General features: G+C 47.8%; 2 protein-coding genes across 2 annotated transcripts in view; one reads left to right on the plus strand and one right to left on the minus strand.

Annotated features, from left to right (window-relative positions):
* Positions 1–879: 879 nt before the first annotated feature.
* On the minus strand, positions 880–4,855 carry SNU13 (small nuclear ribonucleoprotein 13). Its single transcript, XM_074901381.1, has 3 exons — positions 4,745–4,855; positions 3,757–3,877; positions 880–2,780 (listed from the first exon to the last, which is right to left on the minus strand). The coding sequence occupies exons 1-3, from the start codon at positions 4,745–4,747 to the stop codon at positions 2,518–2,520; spliced, it is 387 nt and encodes a 128-aa protein (XP_074757482.1). The 5' UTR covers positions 4,748–4,855; the 3' UTR covers positions 880–2,517.
* A 2,064-nt stretch (positions 4,856–6,919) lies between these two features.
* MEI1 (meiotic double-stranded break formation protein 1) overlaps positions 6,920–16,206 on the plus strand; it is a 39,249-nt gene continuing 29,962 nt past the window's right edge. Inside the window, exons 1-8 of the mRNA XM_074901173.1 lie at positions 6,920–7,036; positions 7,668–7,791; positions 10,219–10,269; positions 12,165–12,238; positions 12,906–13,011; positions 13,567–13,770; positions 14,946–15,076; positions 15,570–15,684. Of these exons, the coding sequence (XP_074757274.1) occupies positions 6,920–7,036; positions 7,668–7,791; positions 10,219–10,269; positions 12,165–12,238; positions 12,906–13,011; positions 13,567–13,770; positions 14,946–15,076; positions 15,570–15,684 (922 nt within the window). The remainder of the gene's footprint in view (positions 7,037–7,667; positions 7,792–10,218; positions 10,270–12,164; positions 12,239–12,905; positions 13,012–13,566; positions 13,771–14,945; positions 15,077–15,569; positions 15,685–16,206) is intronic.

Here is a 16,206-nt window from a genome sequence, read left to right on the forward strand (position 1 = left end):
ATCCACTCAGTCTTCCTGATAAGGTGGCCTGTAGAAGACCCCCAATATAATGTCACCTGTCCCTACCCTCCCTTTAATCCTGACCCATAAACTCTTGGTCGGCTCCTCGTCCATCCCCAGGCAGAGCTCCATGCATTCCAGCTGGTCACTGACATGGAGGGTGACACCCCCTCCTTGTCTCCCCTGCTTATTCTTCCTGAAGAGCCTGTATCCTTCCATTCCAACACTCCAGTCATAGGAGCCATCCCACCACATCTCTGTGATGCTAAGAAGATTTTAGCCCTGCTGGAGTGCATATCTCTAGCTCCTTTTGTTTATTCTCCATGCTATGTTTGTTTGTATAAGTTGGGCTGGGATGAAGCTGACTTACTGGCTGGAATTCTTTTGCACTGCTCTTCAGGTGCTCTCCTGCTGACCTGTGATCCCTTCCAGGCTCTGGACCATCTATTGCTGGCACTGGCATCAAGCTGGTAGGAGTGGGGTACATTGAGCCTCCCCTCCCCACCAGCCTGGCAAGCCTGTGGCTGAAGACACTTCTCCCGTTCTCTGACAGATGAACCCCATCAGCCCCCAGTAGACCAGGTTTCTTGAAGTGAGTCCCATGGTCTAAGTAACCAAACCCCTGGCTGTGGTATCAGTCCTGTAACTGTTGATTTGTCAGATTCGATTGGCTCTTTCACACCCCTTCCCTTTGACTTTGTTAGCTTTTTGTTTGGCTTGCAAACCCCTAGGCACAACATATTCCAGACTTTCGATGATTGTGGCATGTTTGGTTTAGGTTATTAGATCTTCCTCCTGGCTTTGTTTTTATAACAGGCTATCACATCAGGCAGAAGTTTAAAGTGGTGATGAAAGGCTTCAGAGCAGAAAATTAGACAGTTTTGCTTGCTCAAGAATCCTTTATTTCTGCTCCTTATGTGCTTTGTCTTACATTAGCTGTCTTGGCATGGAACAGGGCAAATCTTTTACAAAGCTGTGGTTTTAAACACAACTAGCTCAACAGTCAGCATCAGTAGAAGGGAACAGCAGCCTTTCTAAACCTCATGCAAATGACTCTCAAGTTTTTGTATTAAGTTCACCTCAGCAAGGATACTACTGTTATCAGCCATTTACAAAAATATAGACATAATTTGTCTTCAGTCTTTCATGAACTGATTTCATCTGCTTGGGATGTACTTAATAAATGTATGAAGTTAGTGCCTATGTGAAAACATTACAGAACTTATTTTCCCTTCTGGTATTGTACCTGTTGGTCTTTCCACAGTAGCTTTGCTTTGGCATCCTGCAACATAAGACAGGTTTGACATGACTCATTCCAATACAGTGGTTTAGACTCCTCTGCTCAGAGCAGTAAGTGGAGTTGTTAAAGAATATGCATTTAACTGAAGCTAGCTCCACAAAACCACCACTAATCCAGAATGCTGGTGGTGCATCACACTTTTCCAGAACATGAGATCATCTAGCATTCTCTTCTTGAGACACAGGTTGATTTATATGAAAAAATTACTTGCTCTCTGTTGTCTTGGCTATGACGTAAAAAGTTCATCTTCAATCAGATGACTACAGTACAGCAGCTTCCCTAAAAGCATGAGATATGTAGGGTTCTTGTCAGCCACAGCAGGCTGTTCTCTACCCTGTTTTGGAGTTAAATACCACAGGAAGCCCAAGCTCATTAATAGTCCACACAAAGAACACAGGAGTATGAACTACTTACTACACTGCCACAGCCTTTAGGCAATCTCTGAGCAGTTTAGCTTTGCAAGTAGGAACACTTCTGTTAGTTGCAAATGCTTCCCCAAGGGAATGACAATTATGTTTAGCTTTGTCAGCAATTTTATTTTTCTTACAAAGTCAGTATTTAAAAGTAAGAGAGGTAAGAGATTTCCCCTTGTGCACTACCATAAGATTTGTGCTCCCTGTACACCTCTTAGTCTTGTCTGGTTTCAAGGAAAGCGTTGTTCTATGTGTACTGATCTTGACTTCACTTCCACACAGTAGCTGTTGCCTGCCTTATGCATGGTCTACGCTGCTTCATCACTTAAAGCAGTAATTCCAGCAGTCAGCATGCACACACTGTGCGGAGAAACGACACGCCTTGTCTTCAGTAGACTAAACCATTCATAAACACAGTTACTGACACCTGTTAGAGGCTGAAGCTCAGCAGAAGTACTACAATGCAGAGGAAGCTCCTGAGTGGGTTAAAAAAAGCCTGAGCAGGCAAATATGGAGATAAGGGGGGGATTTTTGTTTTCTTTCTTTTAAGCATCAAACAAGAAACACAGTTGTACAATCACATTTCAAGAAGTAATACAGTGAGAATGAATGTGTTGGGAGTGGAGTAATAGAAAAGAAGGGGGAGGAGAGGCAGAAACACCAAGAATTAAGCCATTATTAAACAGAAATGTGGTGTTTTGAAATGAAACACTGATATAAAAAACTATAATCTCAACTGAACCTAGGTATTAATTCCCCCAACTTCAACTTTCCTATTCCATGCACACTTGAACTCATGGGCATTTAGACCAACAGTCTTTCTATAGCTTGCTGGACAGACTGGATCTGAGGCTTTAGCTGTGATCCCTCCTTGATGGTGATGGAGCAGGCGATGACAGGCCGGGAAACACCACAAGCCCGGCCCAGGGCTTGCTTGGAGCGCACAAACACATACGGTACATTCTTGTCCTCGCAGAGAAGAGGGAGGTGCAGGATGATCTCCAAGGGCTCCGCATCTGCTGCCATCACAATGAACTCTGCTATCCCTCGGTTCAGTGTTTTGGTGGCTGTAAAATAAACTCAGGAGTAAGTCTAGGTCTTTCTAGTGAATGACAACTTTAGGAGATGTTAAAATCGGCATGAACAAGAAGGGAGATCTAGTGGTGGCACAAGGACAGGCCAATGGAAAAATCACAGGTATAGGGCCAGGGAGGGGTTTATTCACAGAGTTGCAGCTGGGATACTGTGCCCAGCTTTGCCCTTGAGCACAGCAGAGGGGGACACAAGGGAGCAAGGCCTGCCCAGGGCTGCTGGCGGGTAGGGGGCTGGGGCAGGCACACCACGGATGAGGGGAGACTGGTTTTGTTTGGCCTAGAGAAGAGAGGGCTGAAGAGGAGAGTGAGGGGGGATGCAGCTGCTGTCTTCTACTACTTCAAGGGGAATGCAAAGAAAACGGAGCCAGACTGTCCTCGTGAGTGCACAGGAAAAAGGACAAGTTGCAGACTGCGACTGTTGCCTCAAGGAGATTCTGGGGACATGCTGGAATTATATTCCACACACGCCCCCCCCCCCCCTTTATGAGAGGGACATGGGTCCTGAGAGATTATGGAGTTTCTATCCTAATGAACTGGGTTTTTTACAAGTTTGACTAGGCAAAGCCCCAGGCAACCTGATCCAACTGTGAAGGGAGCCACTCTCTGAGCAGTCTGCACTAGAGACTTCCAGAGGTCAGTCAAACCCAAATCTTTTTATGACTGGCTAGGCATGTTGTAATCCCAGTGCCACACCATTAAAATACACATGATGACAGGACATGCACCAGGAACACAGTCTGGGCATCTACCAGAACTGCATATAAAGGCTGAAAATATTACAGGTTATTTCTGCCCCTGAATATTGCTTAAACAAGCTAAGAGGAGAAGGAAGCAGACACCTGCAATAGCCAGATCTACATAAAGTTATAAGTCCACAGCTGGAGACCCACAGCTTCTCACAAAATCTTTGCTGTGATTTCTAGCATACTTTGCAACAGACAGGTCTCACCTTCATTGGCTCCCTTGCGTAGCTGCTTATAGTTGCAGGATTGCTGCACTAGGTCCAATAGCGTTTTGGTGAGCTGTGCATCAGCCAGGGGGTAAGCTTTGGGATTCACTTCTGCCTCACTCTAAAGAAAGGTAAAAGTAAATAGCATTACAACAGGAGCAAAGGGGGTTTTGTTCTCAACAACACTATGTAGGCATCACATTCACATATATTGACTGCTGGAGTCACCTCCCCATTCTCATCCGCTCTGCACATACACTAGAAATCCCACTGCATTTTATTTTTAAAGAGGGTTTCTTCTCGTATTCAAAGTAGAGCAGCTCCTACTCACGCAGGCGGCAAATTTACATCCCATAAACTAGCAGCAGTGAACTTACAGGGCAGCCTTCAGGTACTTGCTACATAAAATGAAGCATTTCAGTGCACAAATTGACAAGCTCAAACACGAATTTTAAAGAAATCCCGAGAAGAACACGTATCAGATGTTAACATCAATGGCGTAGTGGAAGAGCAACGAAGCAACAAGCGGCATTAACGCCCGGCATCGGCACAACTGCAACTCCTTCAGCTCCCCTCGCTGCAGCCAAGGCAGGCGCTCCCAGCGCCGACCAGGGGTGACCCCACGCCGCGATGCTCCGCCGCCCGTCCCCACACGCCGCTACGGCCCGGCCCCGGCCGCTCTCCCGCCAGCCGAGCGCATGCTCCCGCCCGCCGGGCTGGGAGAGGGGCGCACAGCGGGGCCGGGGACAAAGTGCCGGACCCGAATGCCGAGTCCCCCCGCCACGAGGCGCCCCCGGGACCGCCAGCCCCCCGGGAGCCCTCCCTCCGGGGCGGCGCGCCGGGCAGCACACCCGCAATCCCACCCGGTATCCACGTACTCCTCGCCCCGCAGCCGCCGGGGAGGCAGCGGCCCCTCGCCCCAGGGCTGCCCCGGCGCGGCCCCCCCTGCGGAGGAGGCGGGGGGGGGCCGGGGCCCAGCCCCACTCACCATGTCCGCGGCCTGGGCTGGCGGCGCGGCGCGGCCCGGCGGCTCCTCTCGGCCCGACAGCGCGGAGGGGGAGGAGGCGGGCGCGCGCCGGCGCGCTGCGTCGCCGCCGGAAGTGAGGGGGCGGGGCGGGGCCGGCGCGGGGCCGGCGCGGCGTGGCAGAGCCCGCGGGTGGGCGGCGCGGCGGCTGTCGCCCAGAGGGCGGTTTCGTGCCCGGCGTGCAATAACCCGATCTTACACGCCCAGGAGAGATACGGTATTTATTCAGGCAGGCCTCGGTGCTCGGTGGGCTTTTCCGCAAATCAAGCACACCAACAGCAGGTTTTCATGCTCCTTTTGTACACAGAAATCAGAAGTTAGTACTTTTCCATAATATGCCTATTAGGTACTGATTGGTTAGTAATTAACGTGCAATTATAATACGGCTTACCTAATGCTTCTAATAATACGTTCTCAGGGGAAGGGTCTTACCCTGGGCAGGGATCTTTTTGACCTGTGAGTGTGTTTTTTAGTGGTATAATAAAGGTAGTTCACTTTCACGACACTCAAAAGTTAGTTTCATTGCTAAGGTAACTGATCGATTAATCACTTTGTCAGGCTGTCAACGCATTCTCAACACAATTCTATACAGTCTTTGTGGTCCAGGATGTTCTAGTGATTTCCTAAGGTATGGAGAACAAAGCCTATTCTTCAGAAATTTTAATGTCTCACCTGGCCAATACTACAATTATCCCAGGTGAGTAGTAACTATTGACTAGCATACACAGAATCACACAGAATCATCTAGGTTGGAAAGGACCCTGGAGATCATCTAGTCCAACCGTTCACCTAGCACAGTTCCCACCTACAGCATACCCTTAAGCTCCAAATCGACCCTACTCTTGGAACACCTCCAGGAATGGGGACTCCACCACCTCCCTTGGCAGCCCATTCCAACGCCTAACAACCTGTTCTGTAAAGAAATACTTCCTAATATCCAGCCTAAACTTTCCCTGGCGCAACTTGAGGCCATTCCCTCTTGTCCTGTCACTTTCTACTAGGCTAAAGAGGCTCATCCCCAGCTCTCTGCAGCTTCCTTTCAGGTAGTTGTAGAGGGTGATAAGGCCTCCCCTCAGCCTCCTCTTCTCCAGACTAAACACCCCCAGTTCCCTCAGCCGATCCTCATAGGACATGTGTTCCAGACCCCTGACCAGCTTTGTAGCCCTTCTCTGGACACGCTTGAGTTCAATTCGATGTCCTTTTTGTAGTGAGGGGCCCAAAACAACACAGTCATCGAGGTGCGGCCTCACCAGTGCCAAGTACAGGGGCAAGATCCCTTCCCTGTCCCTGCTGGCCACACTAATCCTGATACAAGCCAGGATGCCATTGGCCTTCTTGGCCACCTGGGCACACTGCTGGCTCCTGTTCAGCCAGCTGTCAGTCAACACACCCAGGTCCCTCTCTGACTGGCAGCTCTCCAGCCACTCCTCCCCAAGCCTGTAGCGCTGCTGGGGGTTGTTGTGGCCCAAGGGCGGCCCCCGGCATTTGGCCTTATTGAAACTCCTCCAGTTGGCCTCAGCCCATGGCTCCAGCCTGTCCAGGTCTCTCTGCAGAGCCTCTCTACCCTCGAGCAGATCAACACTCCCACCCAACTGGGTGTCATCTGCAAACTGACTGAGGGTGCACTTGATCCCCTCGTCCAGATCATCAATAAAGATGTTAAACAGGAGTGGCCCCAAACCCCAGACCTGGGGGACACCACTCGTGACCAGCCTATAATCACTAACCATGAAATTTAGTAAATATGAAGTATACTGTATCATCGCTGTGCCTCTGTTCCTCATCTGCAGTAGTGAGGGTGGCAGCACAGGCCTTTCTCCAGCGCACAGCGGGGCTTCATAAAGCGCCAGCTGAGCACGGGCCCTGCAGCAGTGCACGCTGAAACCCACAATGAGGAATCCCTCCTCCTTGTTTATCTTGCCCCCGCCGAGCCGCCCCCGGGGCGCTCACGCGGCGCTGCACTTCAGGAGGAGCATCGTTCCGGCACGGCCGGGCGATGCGGGTGACCCCCAAAAGGGCCCTGTAAGAGCGCGGAGCCCTGCGGGGGGACAGCAGTCGCCGGCGGCGGCGGCGGCTCCCGCGGTGGGGGGCAGGCACGTAGGAGCGAGGCCCCGCGCATGCGCAGGGCGCGGCGGCGTGATGGCGGCGGAGTGCGCGGAGGCCTGTGCAGCGCACGGGCTGCGCTGGGACCTGCCGCTCCGCCCGCCGCTCTGCCTCGCCTGCGCTGTAGAGACCCTGGGTGACGGCAGCGCCTCGGTGGGCAGCGCTGGCCCCGCCGCCCCCTGCCCTTCCCAGAGAGAGCTGGCTTCTGCCGCCCCCTGCCCTTCCCAGAGAGAGCTGGCTTCTGCCGCCCCCTCCCCTTCCCAGAGAGAGCTGGCTTCTGCCGCCCCCTGCCCTTCCCAGAGAGAGCTGGCTTCTGCCGCCCCCTGCCCTTCCCAGAGAGAGCTGGCTTCTGCCGCCCTCTCCCCTTCCCAGAGAGAGCTGGCTTCTGCCGCCCTCTCCCCTTCCCAGAGAGAGCTGGCTTCTGCCGCCCTCTCCCCTTCCCAGAGAGAGCTGGCTTCTGCCGCCCCCTCCCCTTCCCAGAGAGAGCTGGCTTCTGCCGCCCCCTCCCCTTCCCAGAGAGAGCTGGCTTCTGCCGCCCCCTCCCCTTCCCAGAGAGAGCTGGCTTCTGCCGCCGGCACCCCTCAGCAGCCAGCACCCCGGCTGCCCCCTGTCCTGCGCGGAATTTGGGGCTGGGGGTTGGCCAGGTGCAGCACGGCGCTTGGCCCGGTGTGCCGCCCTGGCGCTCGGCTTTTGGGCCGGGTTTCACTCTTTCCCCCCCGGGGCGGTGGGAGCGCTGGGGTGACAGGGCCCTAAGGGCTGACGGGTTGTTGTTTCTGCTCTGTAGCTGGTGCGCAAGAAGCATGTCCTCTCCCGCCTCCACGATGCCCTGGCCTGGCAGGCGCTGCCAGTTGTCCAGCTGCTGGCACCGGACGAGAGGGTCTGCATGCATTTGATAGGAACTCTCTTGGGTAAGGGCTCTGCTGCGGCCTAGTGCAGCAGCAGGGAGAAGGCAGTTACCTTTTTTGAATAAGTGTGTATGTGGGAGCTTCTCCACATTTGAAGAAAAAAAAAACCTACAAAAAAATACCGAGGTACCTAATTTCATACTTCCACAATTCTGTTAGGTATGTAATTCTTCCTGTGCAAGACTGCCTGTCATCTGATTTAGAATAGGTTAATTAAGTTCCTTATTACCCAAGGAACAGGACTGTCATGTTCATAAAGCTCTTAGAGTTTTCCGGATGTATCCTGTAAAGTCTGTCTGGAGAACGGGGAGTGCCTGCCATATGTCTCTTCCCTGAATGCCTTCCATTGTGGTGGTGTGCCTTGGTGCTTTCTCATCTTATTGAACTGCAGCATTATGTGAAGTTACACACAGAAATGAAAGTGTGAGCTTAAAAAGGTGTTACAGGATTTAATATCAAATGTGCAAAATACAAATCTACGTAGTGTTTTTTTCACATAATCAATTTACATTTGTAGAAATCCTTGTAGCCATAATACCTGTTTTTTTTCTGGTGGGTCAGCCTCACAGGAGAATAGTGTTCAGCAGGATGTCAGAAAGTGCCTCTCCAGTAACAGTCTCTGCAATCGTGAACATCTCTTACTGGTTTCTGTTTGCATAGCGGTGCTGTGGGAAAGGTTTTTGCAAGGTCTAAAATCTTGATGGAGAAGAAATAATGGTCTAAATGAGGGAACAGTAAGGCAGGAGGAGAAAGATGGGGGGTATGAATATGACTGCCTTCAAAGAGCAAATATACTGGATTCCTTTAATTCCATGATCTCATTTGCACATCACAGACAATTCTCATTCTTTGGGGGAAAAGTGACTTACAAGCCCCTTCCCCTGCCTTAATACACTGAATAATTCGAACAGTGTTTTCCCAGTTGATTTCCCAGCACGAAGAGCATTGTGCATGTTTTGGAAGCAGTTTTGTTAGAAACACATGCTTGTGCAGGTTTAGTTCGCTTAATTGCGCAAATTTTTATGGTTCACTGCCTGCCCACATAATCCTATACAGATGTGGAGGGAGTGGTGCTTATGGCCAGTTCAGTCCTACAGTTTATGACCATAACACCAAATACCTGAGAAGACAGGGAAGCTGTGCTTGGATTTCAATGCTCTTGTCTGCTTTTAAATAGTAATTCTCTCTCTCTTTGAGAAGCTTTACAATTGGATGGTTTGGGGCCAGCTTTGGGATTTTACTGTACTTGATGTAGCTCCTAGAGCAGTTGCAACCCCAGTCTAAACTTGGGTCTACAATGACATGCACATTTTGGATAGATCTTGAATGAACCAAGGATCATATGGTGAAAGAGTGTAAGAGGGAACCCCAAAGATCTGAGCAATGCTGTGGAGGAAGTATTAATAGTAAATTGAAGAAAATACATTCATTTTTTGGAGAGAGAATATTGGGATAAGCACAGGCAGAAGAAAGAGGGTTAAGAGAACAAAGGTGTAGTGTGAAGTGTTACATATGAGAAGATGGTGAATTTCAGGTAAGTCTGAATTTCTTATAGCTAATATTGCAATGTTCACTAATGCTGTATGCAAGTATTTTCCAAAGGGTAAGGAAGTTACTGAGGGTTGAGCAGATGAGGCAGGAAATAAGTAATTTCTTCACCTACAATGTCATAACATTGCTTTAGTTGGTCAAATTTCTGAGAGGTCACGGAGTCTCTGGAGGGGAGATAATTTGATTGGATATGTTGAAACAAGTCGTTTGGTGTGGCAAAAGTGGGGGTTTGAACCAGATGCCTGTTGCTGTAGGTACCTGAAGTTGGAAGGAACTGGGAGATAGTTTCTCACTGTGATGTAGTAGTGTGAGACGGTGGCTTATTTTAATATATACAATCTTATGCTCTTGTTGTACAAATGACTTGTGAAGTGGTGCCTTCAGGTTCAATTTAACATTGGAATAGTTTCCATATGCTTTAAACCTGATATTCACATTTGGGATTTTCAGGGGATTGTGGAGGGAGAAGACTGTTCATGGTAATTGATACGAATGGAAGATAGAAAGGATAACTGACAGCTGGGCTGTCAATCTGGAATGTTGTTTCAGATGGATACTACAGGCTACATGCAGTGATGGTAGCAGTTACATATTTATTTACATAGGTGGAGCCATTGACTTCAACTGTAAAGTACATAAAAAAATTTGCAAGAGAACAGAATGCCTTCATGTCTCTGTGTCCTGCTTATGGAGGTGCCTTTTGTGATACTCCCTGAGAGTATACACGTTCCTCTGACAAAGTTAGACAGGTGTCATGTGAAGTGGGGAAAAGAAACCAGTTCTGAAAAAAATTTGCAGCTCCTTTTACAAGAAGGCATTACAGCACTGATGATCATAAACAGGAATGAGTTCCATGACTGATTGTGGTTTATCTTTTAGGGATGTTGCATACTGTGGAAGACAGCAATGCCCTGGACCTACTTGTGGAAGGTGAGGCAGATGCCACGTCTCAATTACTGACAGTGAGGGAAGGCTCTGACTTTTCTGATAACTACAGTGAGATGCTCAGCTTCTGCACAGCTTGAATTGGGAAGAGCATCTATTTTCTATCAATGGAAGAGTGGTGAGCAGGCTGTTCCAATATTTGGGGGCAGGAGAGTGTGTGCAGATTTAAGTATTTAGCATTTTTCTCACAGGTTCTGTGTGTGCCATGAATTTAGTGTCAGATGCAGAACAGTTGTAAACAGTGTCTCATTTTTGGCATCTTTGGACCTGACTGAAGTCTCAAAGCAAGTGGAAATCTTCCTGTAGGCTCAATGAGCTCTGGGATCTACTGCTTTCTCCTCCGGACAGAGAGTATTTGGGATTTACCTGCACAGGCTGCAGGTTCCTCTTTAGGAGCAGTCCTTAATTTGAAATCTGAAGGAACACCTGCAGGTCTGACAAAGGAATCTCTGCAGTCCAGTTAACCTTGGGCATCTCTGCTGAGTCTATTGATATTAGCAATGCAATGATTTCCTCCTGTACAGCTATGAAAGATGAAAGGAGGTATGACCACTTTCTTTCAGAGGGGGTTCAGTTTTCAGGCACTTGCTTGAAATGGTGTCGAAAAGGTGAAGAATTCTTTCTGTCATGTTACCAGTCTGTTGAGGAGTGGATGCTCTCAAACAGATGAATTTTAACTTAGTGTTACTTAACTCTTGAAAGTTTTTAGAGATTCTGAGAGTGCCGGGCAAGAAAGGGCCATTAAACCATCTACAAATCACCTGTCCCAAGATATACCTCTGCTGAGATGCATAGCTCTGTAGCTAAAGTAGGTCTGCTAGATAAACCTCCAGTGTTGCCCTGGATACACCAAGAGATGATGAACCTAAAAGTCTCTGGTATTTTTTTTATGATGCTTTCCTACAATACAAATCAAAAGAGTGTGTTTTTCAAATGAGTCATGCCATGACAGCAAGATACATCCAAGACAGCCTTACCAAATCCTATGGAACAATGTTCAGCACAGTGTCTCAGTAAGGGGGCTATTGTCAAAATTTTATCTGCTGAACATTCAGGTGCACAGGTTCTAAAAATACAGAAAGAGGAACTGTTCTTTCTGAAACTGGTCCACTGGTATGTGTATGGAGGCAACGACAGGCTGCCAGCATCAGGCAACTCCCTTGAGATATTGTTAGGGAAGCACCAGGTGGTGTGTAGCCAGTGCCTGCTAAACATGGTTTCTCATTGATTGCTCTTATTAGGACAGAGCAGACAGAGTTCATAAAGTTGCACTGAACCAAGCATAACAGCCCTTGCTTGGGTCCGAGGAGGTGAATAGTGCCACAAAGGTGGTGGGGACCTTGATTTCTGTCAAGTTATATGGGATAACTGCAGTGGGAAGGACTGGCTGATAGACTACACTGTTAGCTCACACACAGTAGCAGTTGGAGGAGAAGCTCTCAGTCTGCATCTAAGGATACTCAGCAATTTCCATTCTGATATCATCTCTGGAAAGATAAGTTTTTAAAGGCCAATTTTCCGACTCTAGAAAGCTGCTCTATTTAATTATCAGAAATTTTTATGCTTTTAAGATAGGGCTTTGTTTCCTTCCCTTCCTGGTTCCTTATGTTTACTGGTGTCCTGATGCTCAGTTTGCTTGCAATTCATTTCCATGCATGGTTTGTAGTGCAGCTAGAACAGGACTGCGCTAATGTTGCTGCACAGAGCTTGGCTGGGCTATCAGAAGTAATAGTGCTGGGAATGCTGTTACTCTGCTCTCTCAGCACTTCTGTGCTCATTTAATTTCTAAACTCTTTGCTCACTGGTCTGCTAAAGGCCTGTGGAAGATGGATTGTGAGTGCTCTTGGGTGTGAATTACTGATCCTGTTTCTTGTGCCTAGTTCTGGTGCGGCTTGTAGTGGAGCTCAAGTCAGAGCAGTACTTACTCTGCATTTTGGATGAAAGCCAAAAAGAGGTCAGTGAAGATGTATTCTCTGCCTTTCCTTTCAATCTTTCAGATGTTGAGGAGGTGGGAATGAGTGGCCCTGCACAACTGCAGCTAGTGCACTGGGATGCAGCCTCTGCTGCAGTGGGATGTCCTAGTGCCAGCTCCCCTGCTGTGATTTTGGCAGTGTTGGTGTCTACCCTGGAGTTTTCCTGTTGTTCCTATGATGCCTTGCAGCTATACGGCTTCATGATGCTCTTGTGAAGCTGTGTGGCTTCCTCAGATTCTTCTTTTCCTACCTTACTGTTTCAGTGATATGAGGAGCTTTCCAAACCCATGCCATGGACTCTTCTTTCTTCATTCCTAAGTTTGTGATGGGGTACAAAAAATTGGGAAGTAGTGAAAGTGGGGAGAAATTCAGCTGGTTCATCTGCTCATGTAACAGCTGGAGGGGAGAGACAGGAAAAGGAATTACAAGCAAGAGATTTCTTCAATTAATTAAAAGACGTTTTGGAAACTTAGTGGTGTGTTCAGGGTTTTCCTGTGGTTTATCCTAAATGGTGAAGAGGACCCAGTTTAGGAAAAGATCCTATTCTGAAGGACTGTGCATTACCGAGAACTTGTTGGTTTGGGTGCATTTCTGCCTTTGGACTGTGGCCTCACCAGTGAAACGTTTTCTTCTCTGTCTCCTTTACAGCTGTGCAGAGCAACTACCATGAGAAGCAGCCTGCCCACATTCACTCTCTTGGGCAAGCTGGCAGATGCCATCCCAGGCTTTGCTGATCTACTGGTGGTAGAGCACAGTGAGTAGCATGTCGTGGCCCACTGAAGGGTAGTGTTCACAGGCCCAGTACACATATGCATGCATGCACTCCCCTCTGTGAATTCATGAAGGTCACACAAGAAGCCTGTCCAGAAGCTGGGGTAGCATTCAGGCCTCCTGGGTTGCAGGTCAGTACCTTCATAGCAGGCTTGCTGTTGTGCTCTTAGCCAGCCTGGCAAAACCAGCCTCCGTGAACTGGGGTTTGTGGGTCTGCTTCACAGGCAACATAGATTTAGTTTTTCTTTCCTTGGTCCAGCCTTTGGAGGTCTGGCGAGCAAGCTTAGCTGTTTGTGGGAGCTGGGATGATGGATCTTCATACGGTGAACAGCAAGCTCCTCTAGCCCTTTATTGCTGTCCCTCTGCTCAGAGGAACTGAGGGTGGTGAACGCATCACCTAACTGCGATGCGACATTCATTAATCCCCATACACTGGTCTGTCCAGTGGGCTTTTGCAAGTTTCAAGGGAAGTAGGTTGGTGCTTTTAAAACGTCAGTTCATTGGTGTGAATGTTTGCCATTTTTGTTCCTTACACTAGGTAGTTTAGTGGATCATCTGCTGATGGGCTTGATGTATCCAAATGAAGCTATAAAGGCTGCTGTGTGCTACTTGTATGGCAAACTGTACTCCTCTCCTGTTGGCACAGAACGGCTCTCAGCACACTTCGAAGAAAGGCTCTGTGGTATCTTCCTGAATACCTTGGGGCATGCGCAGACAAAGGAGCTGCAGATTAATTGTTTGGGTAAGGCATTGCTGGGAGAAACTGCAAGGTGCAACGGAAGACTTAGAATGAGGCAGCCGATCCTTTCTGTTACTCTTTGGCAATCGGATGGCCCAGACCTGATGCTGAGCTCCTCCAGCCCTCCATTGTCCCTCGAGCCTCATTAATCCCTCAAGCACTGACTAATCTTCAGAGTTTCTTCAGAGCTTGCGCTGTGGCCTGGCCTGTCTCAGTTTAATGATTCATCCTAAAGTGTCCAAATGCAAACACTGCGCGTGGCCAGGTGGGTTTTGTAGAACAGTGGGATGGAGTCTAACAAATACAGTCTTCACATGTGGGGCATCATGCTATTTAGGTTAGAAAGCTCATGTGAAAGTGGCGTTTTCTTGCATCTGTGCTTCCAACTGCACATATCAACTGTTGCTGGGGAGCACAGTTTCAGCCTTTCTGACATTGCTTCTTTGCAAACCATCCACGAAATTCCTTTTTCTGATAGGAGATAAGCAGGAACTGGATTGCTCCTCAGATCATCTACTCAGCTACTAGAAATGGATGATGATGATTCCTTTGAAAGTAGAATTTTGTAGCTCAGACAATACCCCTGGTGCATTTGTACTGACATGCACTGATATTTAATTTGCATCAATATATGTATCAGTGCTCTGTACTTTTATACTGAGGGCTTTTTTGTGTGTATGGATATCCTTTACCTGAACACAGCTGTTTCTATAAGTGCCTGTGAAAGTAGAAGGGGAAGATAAATGCCAGTTCTCTAGGAAGTATTCCAGGGAAAATGTCTATTTATTGTTGGGTCAGTGACTGTAGCTTGGAGAAACATTCAGGTCAAGAGCTCTCCCAAGAAATACTTTAAGGGATGGGTACTGGGGCACAGAAGACAATGAGAATAGAGTGCTCCTGAGATCACGTACCAGTGCTTATGCACATTTCTGAGAAGGAACAGAGAGCAGATCAGACCCAGCAGAAAGCATCAGCAACAAGGGCTTGCAAGATATGGGGATCGTGGCAGTACCTGGGGACACAGAGAAGAAGCTCCCTAGACTGGAGGTGAGGGCTATTGTTGGGAATTCAAGAGAGGGGAGGAATTTGACAACAAGTCTTAGGCTGTAAATACTCCTATATTAATATAATCATTGCTATGCCCAATATGGTGCTCACTCTTGCTCCCCTTTTTGCAGGCTTGCTAAAGGAGCTGCTGAAATCTGACCATTTTGTATCCATTCTTATGAATAATTCAAAGCCAGAGGAGGAGTTTGAGAAGGCTGACTTTTTAGAAGGGGAAAACCCACTGCCACTTGTTCTCAAAAAGGTGATTGCTGAAGTAGTAGTGAATTGTCAGCAGATGTAAAAAATTTGCTGGCCTGTGTTGAATCTTTACCTGGTGCACTTCAGTATACTGCTGCCATCACCAGCAATAGACGCTGCAGTGGGAAATGGGGTCACCCCCACAGATTACCTCATTGTTCATTCCTGCATCCTGGAGGGGGGGAAATTTTACTCCTGGCCTCAGCTGATTCTACTCACTCACACTTGAGGTCTGATACAGCACTTGTAGTGCCAGCATGACTAAGCATGGGGGCAGAGCTATTTGTACTCATAATCTTCTCTGTTGTGATTCTCATTTTGCATTTTTTTAGTGTATTTGGTCCAGTGTTTTATCTTATCTTAGCAAGTTTAATCTGTGAAATACATGCCAAAAGAGACATCTTCATTTATGTTTTAAATTTAAAAATGTAAACTGTTCCCTGCTCATATCTGTGTAGTTGAATTCCTCTCTCATTTTGACTTTTGTTGCCCAACAGCTTTTGTTGACCAGAGATGAGATGTTACAGGCAGCAAGTTCTCACTGTTTGGCTGCAGTGTTAGTTCACTCCCCCAGCAGATATGCTCCTGCTTTTATCCATGCGGATGTTCCAGGTGAAGAAATGCAGTAGCATCTTACTGTTTATCTCCCAATATCAGAGTACTCTCTGGAGGTTTGTTTTAGTCTGGCTCCATGAAATCCACTGATGGCATAATGTGTGCAGTAACCATTTTATACCAGTAAAAATGGCTACTGTGATTTTAGGAATAGAATGGGAGAATAAGTTTTCAACTGAAAGTATAAAAGCAGCTGTCAAGAGGCAGAATGGAGTTTTCACAGCAAGAATTTGGACAAGTCCTGGAGGTCCAGGTCCTTCTTGCAGGACCTTAGATAAAAGCTTAAACTGACTGGGGTTCCACCTTATCCCACTAAATATTGTAAGTTTGCACAGGATTTGGTTTAGTATTTAGCTTTAGAATGTGGCTGTGGGAGATGGTTTATTATTTTTCTTGAATCCCAAAAGACAGAAATGGTTTCATTTTACAAATTCTTTGGGAAATGTAAAAGTTCTGAGGGGAAAAAAAGATCACTGCATCCGTGGTAAATCTTGCTTTGTGGCTTTTCATTTGTGCCAA

Source organism: Athene noctua, chromosome 3, assembly GCF_965140245.1.
Source record: "Athene noctua chromosome 3, bAthNoc1.hap1.1, whole genome shotgun sequence".
In the NCBI taxonomy this organism is placed as follows: domain Eukaryota; kingdom Metazoa; phylum Chordata; class Aves; order Strigiformes; family Strigidae; genus Athene; species Athene noctua.